The following is a 14,969-nucleotide window of genomic DNA, read 5'->3' on the forward strand; positions in this document are numbered from 1 at the left end:
GGACACAGGAATTCCAGGACAACTCCGAATTCCAAGCATCTCTCAGAAGCACCAGCAACAGGAACAGATGGAAACATCAGAGATACCTTCAGATGGCAAGGACAGGGAGAGCTTGGATAATTAACTCCTCACTCATTAATTACAGCACCTACAGAGCTGCTGGGTCATCAGGAACACCAGGGCAGTCCCAGGGAACAGGAGATGGATGAACTGCTGAGAATTCTGAGATGAAGAACACCAGAGAGACAATTCCAAGCTTTCCTGCCTGGATTAACACCAGCAGAAGCCCTCAGGAGGGGAGGATAAACTGCAGGTTTTGTGTCCCAAAAGGACACAGGAATTCCAGGATAACTCAGAATTCCAAGGATCTCCCAGCAGTGCCAGCATCAGGAACAACCCTTGGCTGGGAATGAGTTTTTCTGGCAAAGAACAACCTGCAAGCTGACTTTGAAAATGTGAAAATTCAGCCTGAGAGGCAAAGCAAAGCAACCCCCACGTGTTTGCTTTGCTCCTCTGCCTCTGGCATTTCTGGGAAACAACTCTGGGAACGAACCCACAGCAAAGTGGAAAATTTAATGCCCAAAAGGCTGTTGCAAGAGAAAGATTCCTATTCAACCCCCAGCACAATTATGCCCCAAAACACACAAACATTAATGAACTACCACACAAAGGCCATTTCCACTACAAGAAAATTCCTTTTTTTGTTTTTTTAATTCAAAGAAAAAAATGGCATTTTAATAAATACTGCAGAAACATTAACCAAACATACAAAGTGACTTCAACAATTAAAAAAAAAAGTAATGAATGTCCTGCTTTATAACAGTTATAACTTATTTTTCCACAATATTTAAATACAGAAAGAAGCACTTACCAGCTATTTTGTAATACTGCCCTAAGAGCACTGTTGCATCAGTTAAAAGCTTATTATGGTGGTCAAAAATGTCTTTTGTTTGTTTGTTTGTTTGTTTTTGTGGGAAATAACCAGAATGGGAGTGAGATTTGTCTTCTTTTCTCAGATGAAACAAAGTGCTGGGAACACACAGAACTGAGATTTAATTATGAGTTAGTTCATCTTTACCTTAGTACGAGTGAACAGAGCTTTTAAACACTTCAAAAATGAAGCATCACCATTGGGAATGAAATGCTTGTCCTCCACAAGCAAAAACCAGCCTGCTCAGAGCTTTGTCTCCTTCCTTTGGGAGAAGTTTGGTGAGTCAGGAAGAGTTGCAAACCATTGGAAAAGGCTGATTTAATTCAGTGTAACAACAGCAAAAAGGGATTGGACTGAACCAGTTCACCCCATTTCAGGATTTGGGGGGCTGGATACTTTTGTGTTAATCCTAAAACTAAGGGCAGTATCCAGTTCCCACTGGGGACCCCTTAAGGCCTCACAGTTCTTCAGACCCCTTTTCCTCCCCAAAATGAGGAGCACCACAAAAGGCTCTGCTGGCTCATTTGCAGGTTTTTGAGGGGTATTTTTGTGGTTTTTGTTTTTTGCAGTGAACCACATGCCAGAAGAGCATTTCTGTGCAGCTTTCTGCGGGATCCATGGGCTCTCCAGCTCCTGGGAGAAGCCCAGGGGGGTTTTTGGGGCTTCCCCAGGTGGGCAGTAAGGCTTTGGGAACGATCAGGGCTGGAAAACCACGAATCATTTGCCATCACAGCTCTCAGCACCTCCCACTTGAACCTACAGCAACGAGGCCACACAGAACACCAGCACTGGCACCAACTGCACTCCACATCACAACCACAACGAGGAACAGCCGAGTCAGAGCCCTGCAGGGCTGCTTTGCCCCCACTCCCCTCCCCCCAAACTGCATCCATCTCATTGCCACGGGAACGCTGGGAATCCTCAAACACTTGTCTTCATCCCCACCGTGGATCAGCAAGGCAAAACTCCACAATTTTCCTCCAGGTGACACACACGGCCTCGGTATCCTCTCCATTTTCACAATCAGCTACTAAAAAAAAAAAAGAGATCAAATCCTTTGGAAAACCAACTCTAAGGTCACGGGGATAGTTCCTTAACGAGAAGGGCGTATTAATAACGTCTTCATTAAAAAAAATTATCCCAATAAAGTATTATTTGAATGAAATCAAAGTGGTAGCATCCAGGAGCAGAGCGCTACTAAAAGAAACAAGCACTGTCTATCACATCTCTCCTTTGCAGGGTTATTTTTCCAATCATTCTCTCTTCTCTCAGCACATTCAAACGTTTTCCCTTTTATTATTATTTTTTTGGCATTGTCTTCAACAGAAATTCCTGATGCCACCTCTCTCAGAGCCTTTTCTTCCTGCTGCTCAGTCCTTAAGTACAGTCTCACACAGCAGGAGAAGTCTCCACGAAAGCACTGGCAAAGCCCTCATTAAACACCCTGTGGCTGTGACTTCATTGAGCTCCAACCCCTCCTGGATCTTCCTCCTCCTCCTCCTCCTCCAGGAAATCCCAGCTCCTTCACATCACCGTGCAACTCTTGGCTTTGTCCTTTCTCAAGTCCGTGGCCACTGTGGACAGTTCTGGCCTGCCAGGCATGTGTGAAATTCGCTTCGTGGCCCTCTGAGATTTGTTTCGTTTCACATTTTTGTTTGTTTTGTTCACACACGCCAGGGTGGCGACGTGAAAAATGTCTCTGACACTGTTTTCTGACTGTAAGGCTGAGCATTCGATGTATGTGGCTGCTCCAATCTGTTTGGCCATATTTGCACCCTGAGGGGAAAAAGGAACATGTGATCAATACCAAGTTGTGCAAAATCCTCACAATTCCAGCTCTGTGCTGCTTCCCTGGAAAAGCCAAAGCTGACTTGGGAAAATAAACAGAGATTTGTTTGCAGGAGGAGTTAAACAAGTGTCCAAGCATTATCTGCTGTACTGATAAACAGAAATTGGGTGAGAAAAGGAGCTCAGTGACTGCTGCCTTTTCAGCAGTTTGACCTTAACCTGAATCTGGGAAATTCCTGGAAAATCTGGCAGCTGAAATCTCCAAAGAGAAATTATGATTCTGTGCCTTAAGGAATGAGCAGCTGCCCTGAGCTGGAGCAGAGCTCCCATTCCAGCTCTAGGAAGAGGGCAAAGTTCTCAGGGAAATGTGTTCTGGGAGAGTTCTATCAACTCCCTGACAGGGAACACAGGAAAGAAAGGGAAAAAGAACATGAGGGGTTATAGGAGCCCTTCTTTAGTGATTTTAAGAAGTCAGAGCAGGGATTTTTGTTCCAGCAGCACAAGGCAAACAACCCAACACGTGACAGATGACAACAGCCCAGGATCCCATGGTGGATTTTGCTACTGGAACACAATACAGCATTATGTGAAAAACCAGGAGTTGTTCCAAGGGAATTTGATTTCTGAGGGGTGAATCTTTACTAAGTTACAAAAACCAACCACAGCCTTGATTTTGCTACTGGAACACAATACAGCATTAAGCAAAAACAAGGGAGTTGTTGCAAGGGAAATTTGATTTCTGAGGGATGAATTACAAAATCCAACCAAGTCCTTGAGGTGCCACCCCCGTGGCTGCCTTCAGTCCCTCAGTGCCAGCCTGATGACACCAATCCCTGGGCACCCGGCCTCCTGTTTGCCCTGCAGTGATGCAGCCCCTTATCAGTGGCAGAGGGGAGAGGCTTGATAAGGCAGCAGGAGCTGGTGGGAGCAGCCCTCCCCACAGTCAAACAGCTCAGCTGAGCCTCAGAAATGTTTGCTCAGGTGGAGCTGCCCGCAGTGGGAGGCTGGAGCAGGGTGTCACCAGCCTGTCCTTACCCTCCCAGGGCTTCCTGCTGGAGTTCACAGGAATTGTAGCCATGATATTTTGTGGAAAATTCTTTCCTTAGGATTTTTCCTCCTGAGAGGCCTCAGGAACAAAATGCAAACAATGGTTATCTGCTGCTGTGGGATGCAACAGGTGCATCTGGGATTGGGCTCATGTGGTTGTTTCTAATTAATGGCCAATCACAGCTGGCTCGGACTCTCTGGTCAGTCACAAACCTTTGTTATTCATTCCTTCTTTTTCTATTCTTAGCCAGCCTTCTGATTAAATCCTTTCTTTTATTCTTTCAGTATAGTTTTAATATAATATATATAGTAAAATAATCAATCAGCCTTCTGAAGCACAGAGTCAGATCCTCATCTCTCCCCTCATCCAAGAACCCCTGTGAACACACCCCACAAGGAACGGGAAAGCTCTGACTCCATTCCAGGCAAGGGGATTTAGAAAAAGCTGTGTCCTCTGTGTTCAGCTGACTCCTGCTCCTCAGGGGGACAGGCTGAGCTGAGAATCCAGGGGAAAAATCCACCTGCCGGCAGAGTTTCGATCACTCCCATGGAAAGAGCTGATTTTACTGAAGTCCTGCCATTTTCCAGTGTAAACATGCTGCATCCTTAGTAACCCCACACCAGGAGCTGCTGCTGCTTTGGAAAACATGAGGGAGAAACCACCCCAAACTGGTTGCTAAAGCCACTGAGGTGACTGGTGCAGGTGCCACTGTGCCTCCCACAGGGTGATTCAGCTGCCATGAATGATCACACACATGTGAGTAACAAAGGGAAGCTCACCTCAGAGCAGCTTCCCTGCTCCTCACACCCTGCTCTCCCCATGACCTGATTCCTTTCCCTTTTCTCTCCTCTAATGCCTGCCTCCAAACTTCTCCCTTCCCCAAGAGCAAAGACTCATCAAGAATTAAGATGCCTTCTGGTGCTGCTGCACCTTCAGAAGGACAGACAAGAGGTTTTTTAAGGAACTGGGGACAGACTATACTCCTGTCTATAATGTCATGATTCTAAAGTCAAACAACATTCAAATCTCAAGTCTGCAGACAGCAATTTTTCCGATTTGTCAGTGAATAAACAGGACGTGTCACCTTTTAGCTACATTTTTGGTGTGTGCAAGCCCAGAGCAGCAGGAAGTTTTTAACAACTCACCCAAAAAGCAATTTGCAACCAAAAAGCCAACAATTTACGATGTTTAAAGGGATGATTTCATGATGTCTTGCGGGGCTGCAGGATTTCCTTTGGTGCTAAACAGTTTTCAAACCAAGGCAAATCCGCCTTTTAGGCTGCACTGGTGTCATCATGAGGGAGAAGCTGCCACAGTGAGGGCTCCAGTGACAGAAAAGGGGTTTTTGTTCCCTCCTGGAGGGCAGCAAAGGAGGTGGCCCCTACCTGGTCGTAGGACACGGGGGTCTGCCTGTGGTTGGAGAGCTCCACCAGCGTGCTGACGTCGGTGCGCAGGTCCGACTTGCAGCCCACCAGCAGCATCTTGGTGTTGGGGCAGAACTCCTGGATCTCCCCTTTCCACTGCAAAATTCCAAGTTTTGTTAATTGCTGCAATGCTGAGAATTTCAGACTTTCTGCGTTGTCAGGCACTAAACCCCAAGAGAACACTACGTGTGACCTGAGGCCGTGGAGAAAGCTTCCAAAATTGAAAATTTGAATTCTAAAATTATAGGAGTGTAGTTTGATTAAAAGTGTGTAATATCACACAGTAGAAAACTTAAGAATTTAAAGTTTTACAATATAGTAATATATATATAAAACAAGATAAAAGTTTTAAGACAAAAGCTAGTCCTTCTTCATGAGTTTGGGTGGTATTGTGTAATTAGATAAAAAAATCCACATTACGAGCCACGAATAGTTAGTTATTAAGTTACAAATAAAAAGAATTTAGGTGCCTATTTAAACTATTTATTTTTAATACTTTAAATTAAATTTAATAATTATTTAAGTATTATATTTAAACACTATTACATTTTATATTTATAAAATAGTTAATATTTAAATATGATATATTATATTTACATATATAATATATAGTATATAATATATAACATATAACATAATATATAATATATAATATATAATATATAATATATAATATATAATATATAATATATAATATATAATATATAATATATTATATATAATATATAATATATAATATATAATATATAATATATAACATACAATATATAATATACAATATATAATATGCTTTATTTAAATATAATATTAAAATTAAATGTAATAATTATTTAATTTCTTATTTAGCTAGTTTATCCTTAAAAAACCTTGTAAAACAAGAAACAGAACTCCACTTTTAGTTTGCTAAACTAAAATACTGTAGAATTCACAGTTTGTACAACGGTGATACAAATAAAAACTAATAAACATCCAAGTCCAAACAAAAACTACAATCTCACACATTTAATCCTGACCCTAACAAAATAAAAAGATAAAACTCAACAGTTAATGTTTAAATCCAAAGAAGCAATGGGTAACAACTTTAATCAGTCCTGACGTCCCAGGCTGAAATATTTTTATGTAATAAAAATTTGCCTTCAAGGTAATTTGTTGAAGGCATCAGCTCCAGCAGAACTTGGCCAAGGATGAAATCCTCCTATCTCACACACTCGTGAATTCCACTGGCTTACTAATCAGGAGGGAACGAGCTGAGATAATGCACCCACATGAGCAAAGGTTTGCAGAGCTGCTGTTTCTCACACCCAGCCCCAGCAGAAAATGCTGTCCCCACCTTCAGCTGCACAACCACAGCACCTGCAGGGCTAAATGTGGGTTTATTGCTGCATTGTCACCCCCAAAACTACACAAATGTGGGTTTATTGCTACATTGTCACCCCCAAAACTACACAAATGTGGGTTTACTGCTGCACGGTCACCCCCAAAACTACACAAATGTGGGTTTATTGCTACATTGTCACCCCCAAAACTACAAACTGTGGGTTTATTGCTGCATTGTCACCCCCAAAACTACAAAATGTGGGTTTACTGCTGCATTGTCACCCCCAAAACTACACAAATGTGGGTTTATTGTTACATCCTCACCCCTAAAACTACACAAATGTGGGTTTATTGTTACATCCTCACCCCCAAAACTACACAAATGTGGGTTTACTGCTGCATTGTCACCCCCAAAACTACACAAATGTGGGTTTACTGCTGCATTCTCACCCCTAAAACTACACAAATCTGTCCCAGGTAAACAGCAAGGAGCCCCACAGACAGAACTTGGGATAAATTCATTGGGTTTCATCCTTTTGCAAGGTTATGTTGAGAACTCAAAGCCAAGACTTCACATCATAATCCAAACAGATGATACTCCCTAAAATTTAAGGCTGTAATTTGGCTTTAAAAGCATTGTAAGTAAAATCTCTTGCAGAATTAAGTAACCAGCGTCAGCAGGGACAGAAAAACCACAGCTCTGGATGCTTTTTGATAAAGAGAGAAGTTCTGAAGTATTTTTTGTGGGCTATTCAGAGCATTGTAAGGCACTTTATCCCAGTGGGACAAGAACCACTGGCCCCAGCCTCAGACAAAAAGGAACTTCAGGTCATTGAGCCCCAAACCCACCACAGTGAAGCTGAGTCATGCTCAGCAGCCAAGGAGAGGACCAGGACCACCCTGCAAACACAGAGCTGATTATGAAATTCTGTGTTTGAGCTGGTGGGAAGTGTGACACAAGCCGGGACCAGTGATCTCATGAAGGGCTTGGGGCAGGGCTGCATTTCTGTGCCACTGCAAGCCCTGCTGGTGCCTTCCAGAGGCATTTGTCACTGCTCCTTCACACGTCAGCCTCACAGATTATGTAAGGCCGTGGCAGAAGTCCAAAATTTGGCAGATAATTTTTACCCAGCAAAGTTCCCCAATGCTGTTACAGGAACATGTGAGATACAATTTCTCACAGCACCTCACACCACCCTCAACAATTCCTTGCTGTCTCAGGGCTGAGGAATGAGAATTTCCTTCAGCTCCAAGTGTCCATTAGCGAGTTTTTGTTTTCAATTAACATCCACCCCTTTCAAACAAATGACCTCGAATTAAAGCAGCCTCCTGTCATCGCTCCATTTAAAGGAACTAAGTGGAAGTTTCCAGAGCAGGAACAGCACCACCGCAGGGGGATTTCAAGCTGAGCTTGTCCAGCAGAGCTCTGTGCTCAGGGCTTGCTCCAACACTTGCCTTTTTTAGGACACTGTCCAGGGTTTCTGGCCGACTGATGTCAAAGCAGATCAGCACAGCGTCGGAGTCGGGGTAGGAGAGCGGGCGCACGTTGTCGTAGTAGGGAGAGCCTGCAGGGAAAACAAACAAACATCTCCTTTAATTGCTGCTTTCCTCATCCACACAGCCCGGACAGGCTTCCAGAGACAGCCCCCCAGTGATCCATCACCCACCAAAGGTTTGGGGTGCTCCCAAGGAGAGGCAAACACTCCGCTCAACTTCAAGGCCCCGCGTTAACCCACAGGAGAACAAACCCTCCAACCCCAAAAAGGCTTTTTCCAAAGCAGACTTGAAATTCCTCAGCTTGGATTTGTCTCACAGTTAATTTAAAACAAATAGCTCCAAGTGCAAAAAGCATCTTTAGCTGTCACACTGGCAATGTTTAGAAGAAACTCTTGCTTCAAATTAAAGAACTTGTTGCAGGAAACAGATTTCCAGCAGGGAAAAATCCCAATCCTGTAGGCAGGCACTTGAGTTATTTGTCACAAAAAGCCTCATTAATCTGTAAACCAATAAAGCTTGCAATAAATGTTTATGTTTGGCCCATAAACCAGATTTTTATCAACAAGATCAAAGCTAATTTAGTAATCTGGGGGAACAGATGTAGGTACAGTGCTGCTCTTTGTGCTTGTTTTACTTGCAGGCCTGTGGAGGGATTCTCTGTTTTCTTTAACAACAATCATGATGTGAAAAGTTAAAATCTGTCCAGAGTTAAAAGCTGTAATTTAATGATCTGGTGAATCTGGCAACAGGTTTGGGGGAGAAAGAAAAGAAAAAAATCTTTGATATTTCTACGAAGTTGCTCAACCACCATTAGTTTGGCCTTAAATGTGCTGAGCTTCACTTCCTGAAGAAAATACATTTCTTAATGCATTTAAAAGAAAACTTAAACCAGTTCGGTGGTCCAACAGGGCAAGAGAATGGGCAGCTTAAAATTCATTTTCTCAGCCACTGTACATCCTTATCTCTGTAAATCCTAAAATAGAGCAGCCCCTAAAACACAGAATGGAACACCCCCCACAAAAACCCAGCTTGCAGGAGTTTGGGGGTTATCAGCTCATTATCCCAGGGATTTCCCAGCTCTCCAGAACTAATTGGCTGCAAGGTCCGTGATTATTAACTGGATTAGAGGAATGGCTCAGGTTTTGCCCTGACAGACAGCTCAGGCTGTTGCACAAGGAATGGTGTGAAGGGCTCGCAGATGACTTCACTTGGAAGGCTGCTCCTGCACGGGAAAGGAGGCAAGAATCCCAGGAATGTTGTTTTTGAAATGAGGAATAACACATGGGGAGTGAAGCATTACCAAAGTAGGTAGCAGAAGGTAATTTGGTGAACGAGAAGGATTTAATTCGAATGCTCATCTCTGTAAATGATGTCAATCTGACAGAGCTGTCAGAAAAGGCTCTTCACACCCCACTTCAGCTGAATTCAGCACAAATGACACGTTGGGAACAAATCTCAGCGAGGTGACCCGGAGTTAACTCCTCTCTGCAGCTATCAATGAGCATTTCCCAGTGCTAATTACAGCCCAGCATCGCTACTGCAGCCCTGTCCTGCAGCCCCAGGGCTGGGTTATTCACCGCGGAGCCCCGGGCTGGGTTATTTGTCCTGGGCAGGAGGAGCTGCAGCACCGAGTGGCACTCGGAGCCACCTGGGTGGCATTAAAGCGCTGCTGAGCTCCAGCAGGCAAGGGCAGCATTGAGGGAGTCCTTAATGGGTGCTGGCTACAAAGGAGTCTCAGCAAAGCCTCACCCAGAAACTCATTCCTCACACAAATACCTCCGGGCTCACTCAGCAGCTCCAGGGATCCCATTTATGTCCAGGACATGGATTTGTGCTCAGAGTCCCCACCTCCAGCCCTGAGACTCCTTCCCACCCCTGCTTTGCTTGGAAGGTTTTTCTTTTTCCCCCCCCCTCCCTTTGAATTTCTCCTATTGCAGATGCTGAGCTGGAATAAAAGCACTTTGAGCAAGCTTAGGAGGGACATTCCCCAGCTTTTCTCCAGGCTGGTGTGTGGCAGAACAAACAGAGCCCATTTCAACTCCTGGAGCTGCAGGACCCACAAAGGAAATTTCCTGCTCTCATTTAGAAGCAAAGCTTTATTCCTGTGCAAATAAAGAGGGGCTGCAGCCCTCACTGTGCAGGCCTATTCAAGCTGGCATTTCCATGCCTTTGCCCAGAGAAACCCTCAGAAGGCAGGAATGTGAGGAATGAGGCTCGCTCAAGTCTGAACAGACAACCCCAGCACAGCCCAGCCAGGCTGCTCCCTCTTTTTCATGTTCCTCTGCAGATCTGAAGCCGTGCCAACCCTCGAAAACAGAAGGAGAATGTGGAACTGGAGCCATGGTATTTGTGGGGAGAGAGAAAAAAAAAAATTAAAAAAAAAAGCCTATTTGTGTTTGGGATTCTGTTCCTGCAAAATAAAACATTTTTGGCAAGGACAACATGGGTGGTTTTTCAGTCTTATCAAGGAGCTGCTGATAAGGCTGTAGTTCATTTTCCTTTGTGCTGGACATTTATTCCAGCTGCAATCCTCCTATTTTTTAATTTGTTTGGCATCTTCAATCATTTCAGCCAAAAATACTTGCAACATTAAGGATGGTCTGCTTTGCAAACCTTATGTTTCATGCAGAGTCCAACAAAAATTCAGCTTTTAGTCTGAAATAAAACCCCTCCCCAGCAATACGGTTGGGTTTGGCCTAGAGGGGATGCCAAGCTCAGCTTTAAATATTCCTATCTTAATAAAGAACAGAATTACATCATTAAAAGCTGAAGAATATTTAATTTTGGGGTGGTTTAGCACCACTTGAAGGTGCTGGATGGGGGAGAGGTGTTTGGCTGGAAGATGCAGAGGCACCAGGAGGGTTCAGCTGCACATCCTGAGGCAGGAGGGCTCAGTAACAGGCAGGATTTTCCTATTTCCACACCAGCAAGCAGCCACCAGGAATTAGGCTTTGGAGCCTTTTGGAGCCCAGTCAAGTGAAAGAACAACAGATGAACAGCAGCATTCTCACTCCCAAACCCTTGGGCTCACTAATTATCCCAGAAATCACAGCAAACACTGCCTGCTCCTAGGAGCTGATTCAGGGCTGATGGTTTCCCTCCTTCAAAAAAAAAAAAAACCCAAAAAACCTGCACTGAAAATCCACCTCAACCATCCCAGTTTATCTCCAAGCACAGAGATATCACAATATTCACAATTTTTTGTAGGATCACGCCTCCAGGGGAAAACTTTGGGAGAGCACTTGGCATTCCCAGGTATCAATTCTAACTAATTCACTTGTAAAAGTAATAAGAAAACCCTGCTAAGATGGGCAATTGAAACCAGAATTCAACAAGAGAACTTGGAGGCAAAGACAGCAACTGGACTTTTCCTTTGCAGTCCTTACTGTCAGGGAATTTGGGGAATTAGCAACTTTAATTCCTCCAAGTTTCAGCTTTCTCCTGAAAGGTTTCAGCACGAAACTTTCCAATTAATTTCTGTTGGTATATGGACACTGAGCACATTGTATACAGCAAAAATCACAGCAAAACCAACTTGACTCTCAGCCCCAAGGCCCTTCTGGATTTAATTACTCGCTAATCCCCAGCAGTTGTAAGTATTTCTGGCCCTGTTGAGAATTATTTTATTGGTTCAAGCAATAAAGAAACCCCCTAAAATACATTTTAGGGAGACACAGGTATGTACACTTAATTAATGGCATTTCTAAGCCACGGCTGCTGCTGTCCCAGCAAGAAATACAAATATCAAAGGAGCAAAAAAAAACTTGATAAATGCAGATTAGATGGTAGATAAAGGCAGCTAATGCAGATTTTTCTCCTTCACAGTGGCCCTGAAAGTACCAGATGAAGCTTTAACCTGGAGAAACTTTTAATATTCCACCTCACACAAGAACAGAGCTCCCAAACAGCTCAAGACCACCACATGTTACCACAGAGCAGAGTAATTTATGGTGTAGTGAGATTGCAACCAGACATTCCTGCTTTGAGAGAGGGCTGGTAGTCCCAAACCCCATTGAAATTCTACTTGGCAAGTGCTTCCCTTAATGCTGTGGCTAATTTAAATCCTTCTAATGACTTGCAGAACTAGACAGCACCAGCAGACATTTGAATAATGAACCTCCCCGTTCCATTCCACTCTTACTTGTCCCATATTCCTATGGGCAAATCCAAGGTGCAACAACAACTCCCCAATGAATTTTCAATTTTCTATCAGTTGCATGACACCTACAAGTTCTCTGGCAAAAACACATTATTGTCGTTGGTATATAAAGAATTACAGACCAAAACTGTGGCACAGCAGGGCCTGTTCTCACCCTCACACAGCTATTTTAACCAATGGCCACAGCTTTTCTGATTTTCCCAGGGAGCAAAAAAGGAGTTGGAGGCGGCAGTACATCCAAAGGATTCACTGCAAAACCTAATTATCAACTTTGATTCAAGGCTGTTAAATGCTCCCAGTTAAAAAAAAAAAAAAAAAAAAAAAAAGGAGTTAAAGATGAATACAAAATACTGATTGAGTCATCCTGGAAGTATCTGCAGCATATTCCAAAAAAACCTCAATTGAACAGCATCTTTTCCCCCTCCCAAGAGAGCGGGGAACCTGCAGCCACCACCTCCCGTGCTGCAATGATCAGCCATCTTTTGAAGTTAATTGGATTTAGTCCTGCTTTAAAAACGCCATTCAGACATCTCTTCCAACTCAGTAGAGGAGCAGGACAAAGACTTGTAAAAATTAAATTACCAAGACTTTCAGATAAGGCTAAAACACTCCCTTATCTTCTGCCGTCTGTTATCTGCTGATGAGATTTTGCTCCGGGTTAATGGGCTTGGGCAGAGCCGGGTTTTTGCCCTGGCTGGGAAGGGATGTTGGTCTCGGAGCCAGAATTCCTCATGCAGAGTCCCACAGCCAGAGGATCCACTCAGCAAAACCAAGCACTGGGGCTTTTCAAGCATCTCCTCTTCACTTTGGGTGTCACACAAATCACCCACTTGGTCCCAAGCTTCTGACTCAGCCTCATTTGCTCTGAGTTCCAGGACACAGGACAAAGGCTGGCAGGTGTTTTTTCTTCCACTGCTTTTGTCTTTTGAAGTGCTAGGGAATATTTCATTCCATGGGTGTCTCCAGCCTCTGACAAACAGATTCCAAACCTTCCCACGTCCAGCCCGCGTGTTCGCTGTATGTTTAATAAAGATAACATTTTCCAAAATAACTAATAATTTTTAATAAGCCCTTGCTCCATAGTTCCAGGCAGCTTAGTAATCAGCATGAAAGCTCCAACCAGACATACTCCAGAAATCTGCAAGTCTCACTTGGCATAAGATGAAGAAAAAAAAGAAATCAGCTCAGAGCAAAGCTGATACTGGTTGTGGGCAGAGGCTGCCTTTTCCCAGTAATCGTGTTGCAAGAATTTGGAATCGTTTCCTCAACAGCAAGAGGGAAGCCAACCCGCCGCCTAAACTCCTCTTTTAAACAGGGATTAACATTTTCATTCCTGGTAAAAGAGCTGCTGTCGCACTGAGCTGAGGAGGAACTGCCGGGTCCAAATTCAGCATTAACGAGCCATCTACACAGAGAACGAGAGGCACTGCGTGTTCTGCCAAGTTCCCGCAGGTTTTTTTGCCAATCAGCTCTGCAGATGATGTTGATGCACACCTCTGGTGATAATGGATCCTGGTGTCATTCCCCCCTGGACATCCTGGACCGGCTCCCCACGCTCCTCTCCAGCACTGAGGCAGCGATTTTGGGGTGCTCCCTCACCCCCTGGCTGTGTGCGCAGCCCAATTATCCAAATTATCAACGACAGGCGGATCTAGAGGAGCTCCTGTCTCAACACGCGAGCAGAGCCAGCCAAACACCAAACCCCTCAACCTCGGAGCCGTCTGAGCCGGTTTCCTCCAGGTAAAACTGGAAGAATGAAGAGCCTGATGGGGAAAGGACGTGAGGGAAAGGATGGTTCCCTCCGCATCCCAGAGAATCAGAGACTAATTCTAAAGGTTTTCCCTAAAAGCCGTTCCTGGCCTCAGACACTCTCTAGGACACTGAAAAGTGCTGTGTTTTGTAAAAAACCAAGGAGGCATTAAGGAGGCCAGCAGGAGCTCCAAAGCGAGCTGAAATAATTCCCCATTAGCACATAAACACCTTTTCCCTCTCCTGTGAGGCCAAACGGGGCGTGCAGGCAGCAGAGCAGCCCAGGCACCTCCGGAGCTCCCCAGAAAGCTCCTTCCAGCCAGGCAGGTGAGAACACATTCCCCTGCAATGCTGACAAACCGCTTCCCGGAGCCTTGCCCACACCCTCAGCCAAGCACATCCCGCAAGGATAGCTGAGATTTTTGTAAAAAGCCGTCAGAAGCCGCCGCATGCGGAGCCCGGCAGCCCCGATCCCCCCCGAATCGCCGGGATGCGAACGGGAGCGCTCACCCGAGGTGTCCCAGAGGCTGAGCTCGATGCGCTGCGTGTCGATCTCGAAGCTGGCCGTGTAGTTCTCGAACACGGTGGGGACGTAGCTCTGCCGGGAGACAGCGCACGGTCAGCCCGCGCCCATCGCCGCCGCCCCGGCCCCGAGCCCGGCCCCAGCCCCGCTCCCGTCCCGCGCACCTCGGGGAAGCAGTCCTTGGCAAAGACGTGGAGCAGCGCCGTCTTCCCGCACTGGCTGTCCCCCACCACCACGATCTTGCACTTCACGTTCTGGTTGGGATCCATCACCGCCTTGCTCGATAACTTCTGGCTCGCTCTTCTTTCCTTCATTGATCTCCCCTTAGTCCCTCCGGCCGGCCACAACAGAAGAGAGGAAAAAAAAAAAAAAAAAAAACCAAAACCAGCCAAAAAAAACCAAACCACACCCCGGCTCCTCGAGAAAAAAAAAAAAAAAAAAAAGCAGCAAAAATAATGTAAAAAGCACAATAAAGCCGATGCGGTGGAGGAGGCAGAGCCGCGGACGCGCCGCCGCCCGCCCGCCGGTCCCGC

The 14,969-nt window shown here is 45.1% G+C and overlaps 1 protein-coding gene across 1 annotated transcript; it reads right to left on the minus strand.

Annotated features, from left to right (window-relative positions):
* Window positions 1-675: 675 nt before the first annotated feature.
* On the minus strand, window positions 676-14,783 carry RND3 (Rho family GTPase 3). The gene is made up of 5 exons (XM_059476033.1): window positions 14,601-14,783; window positions 14,424-14,511; window positions 7,964-8,073; window positions 5,153-5,287; window positions 676-2,707 (listed from the first exon to the last, which is right to left on the minus strand). Exons 1-5 carry the CDS (start codon window positions 14,748-14,750, stop codon window positions 2,456-2,458), a joined length of 735 nt encoding a protein of 244 aa, XP_059332016.1. The 5' UTR covers window positions 14,751-14,783; the 3' UTR covers window positions 676-2,455.
* Window positions 14,784-14,969: the final 186 nt, after the last annotated feature.

This window comes from Ammospiza nelsoni, chromosome 7, assembly GCF_027579445.1.
Source record: "Ammospiza nelsoni isolate bAmmNel1 chromosome 7, bAmmNel1.pri, whole genome shotgun sequence".
NCBI classification, from domain to species: domain Eukaryota; kingdom Metazoa; phylum Chordata; class Aves; order Passeriformes; family Passerellidae; genus Ammospiza; species Ammospiza nelsoni.

Excerpts from the sequence above, each read along its gene's own strand:
- RND3 (XM_059476033.1), bottom strand. The coding sequence starts at position 14,750 with ATGAAGGAAAGAAGAGCGAGCCAGAAGTTATCGAGCAAGGCGGTGATG. Across the intron at positions 8,074-14,423 it reads CAGCCTCTGGGACACCTCGG|GCTCTCCCTACTACGACAAC; the intron begins GTGAGCGCTCCC and ends TTTTCCCTGCAG. Across the intron at positions 2,708-5,152 it reads CCCCCGTGTCCTACGACCAG|GGTGCAAATATGGCCAAACA; the intron begins GTAGGGGCCACC and ends TTTTCCCCTCAG.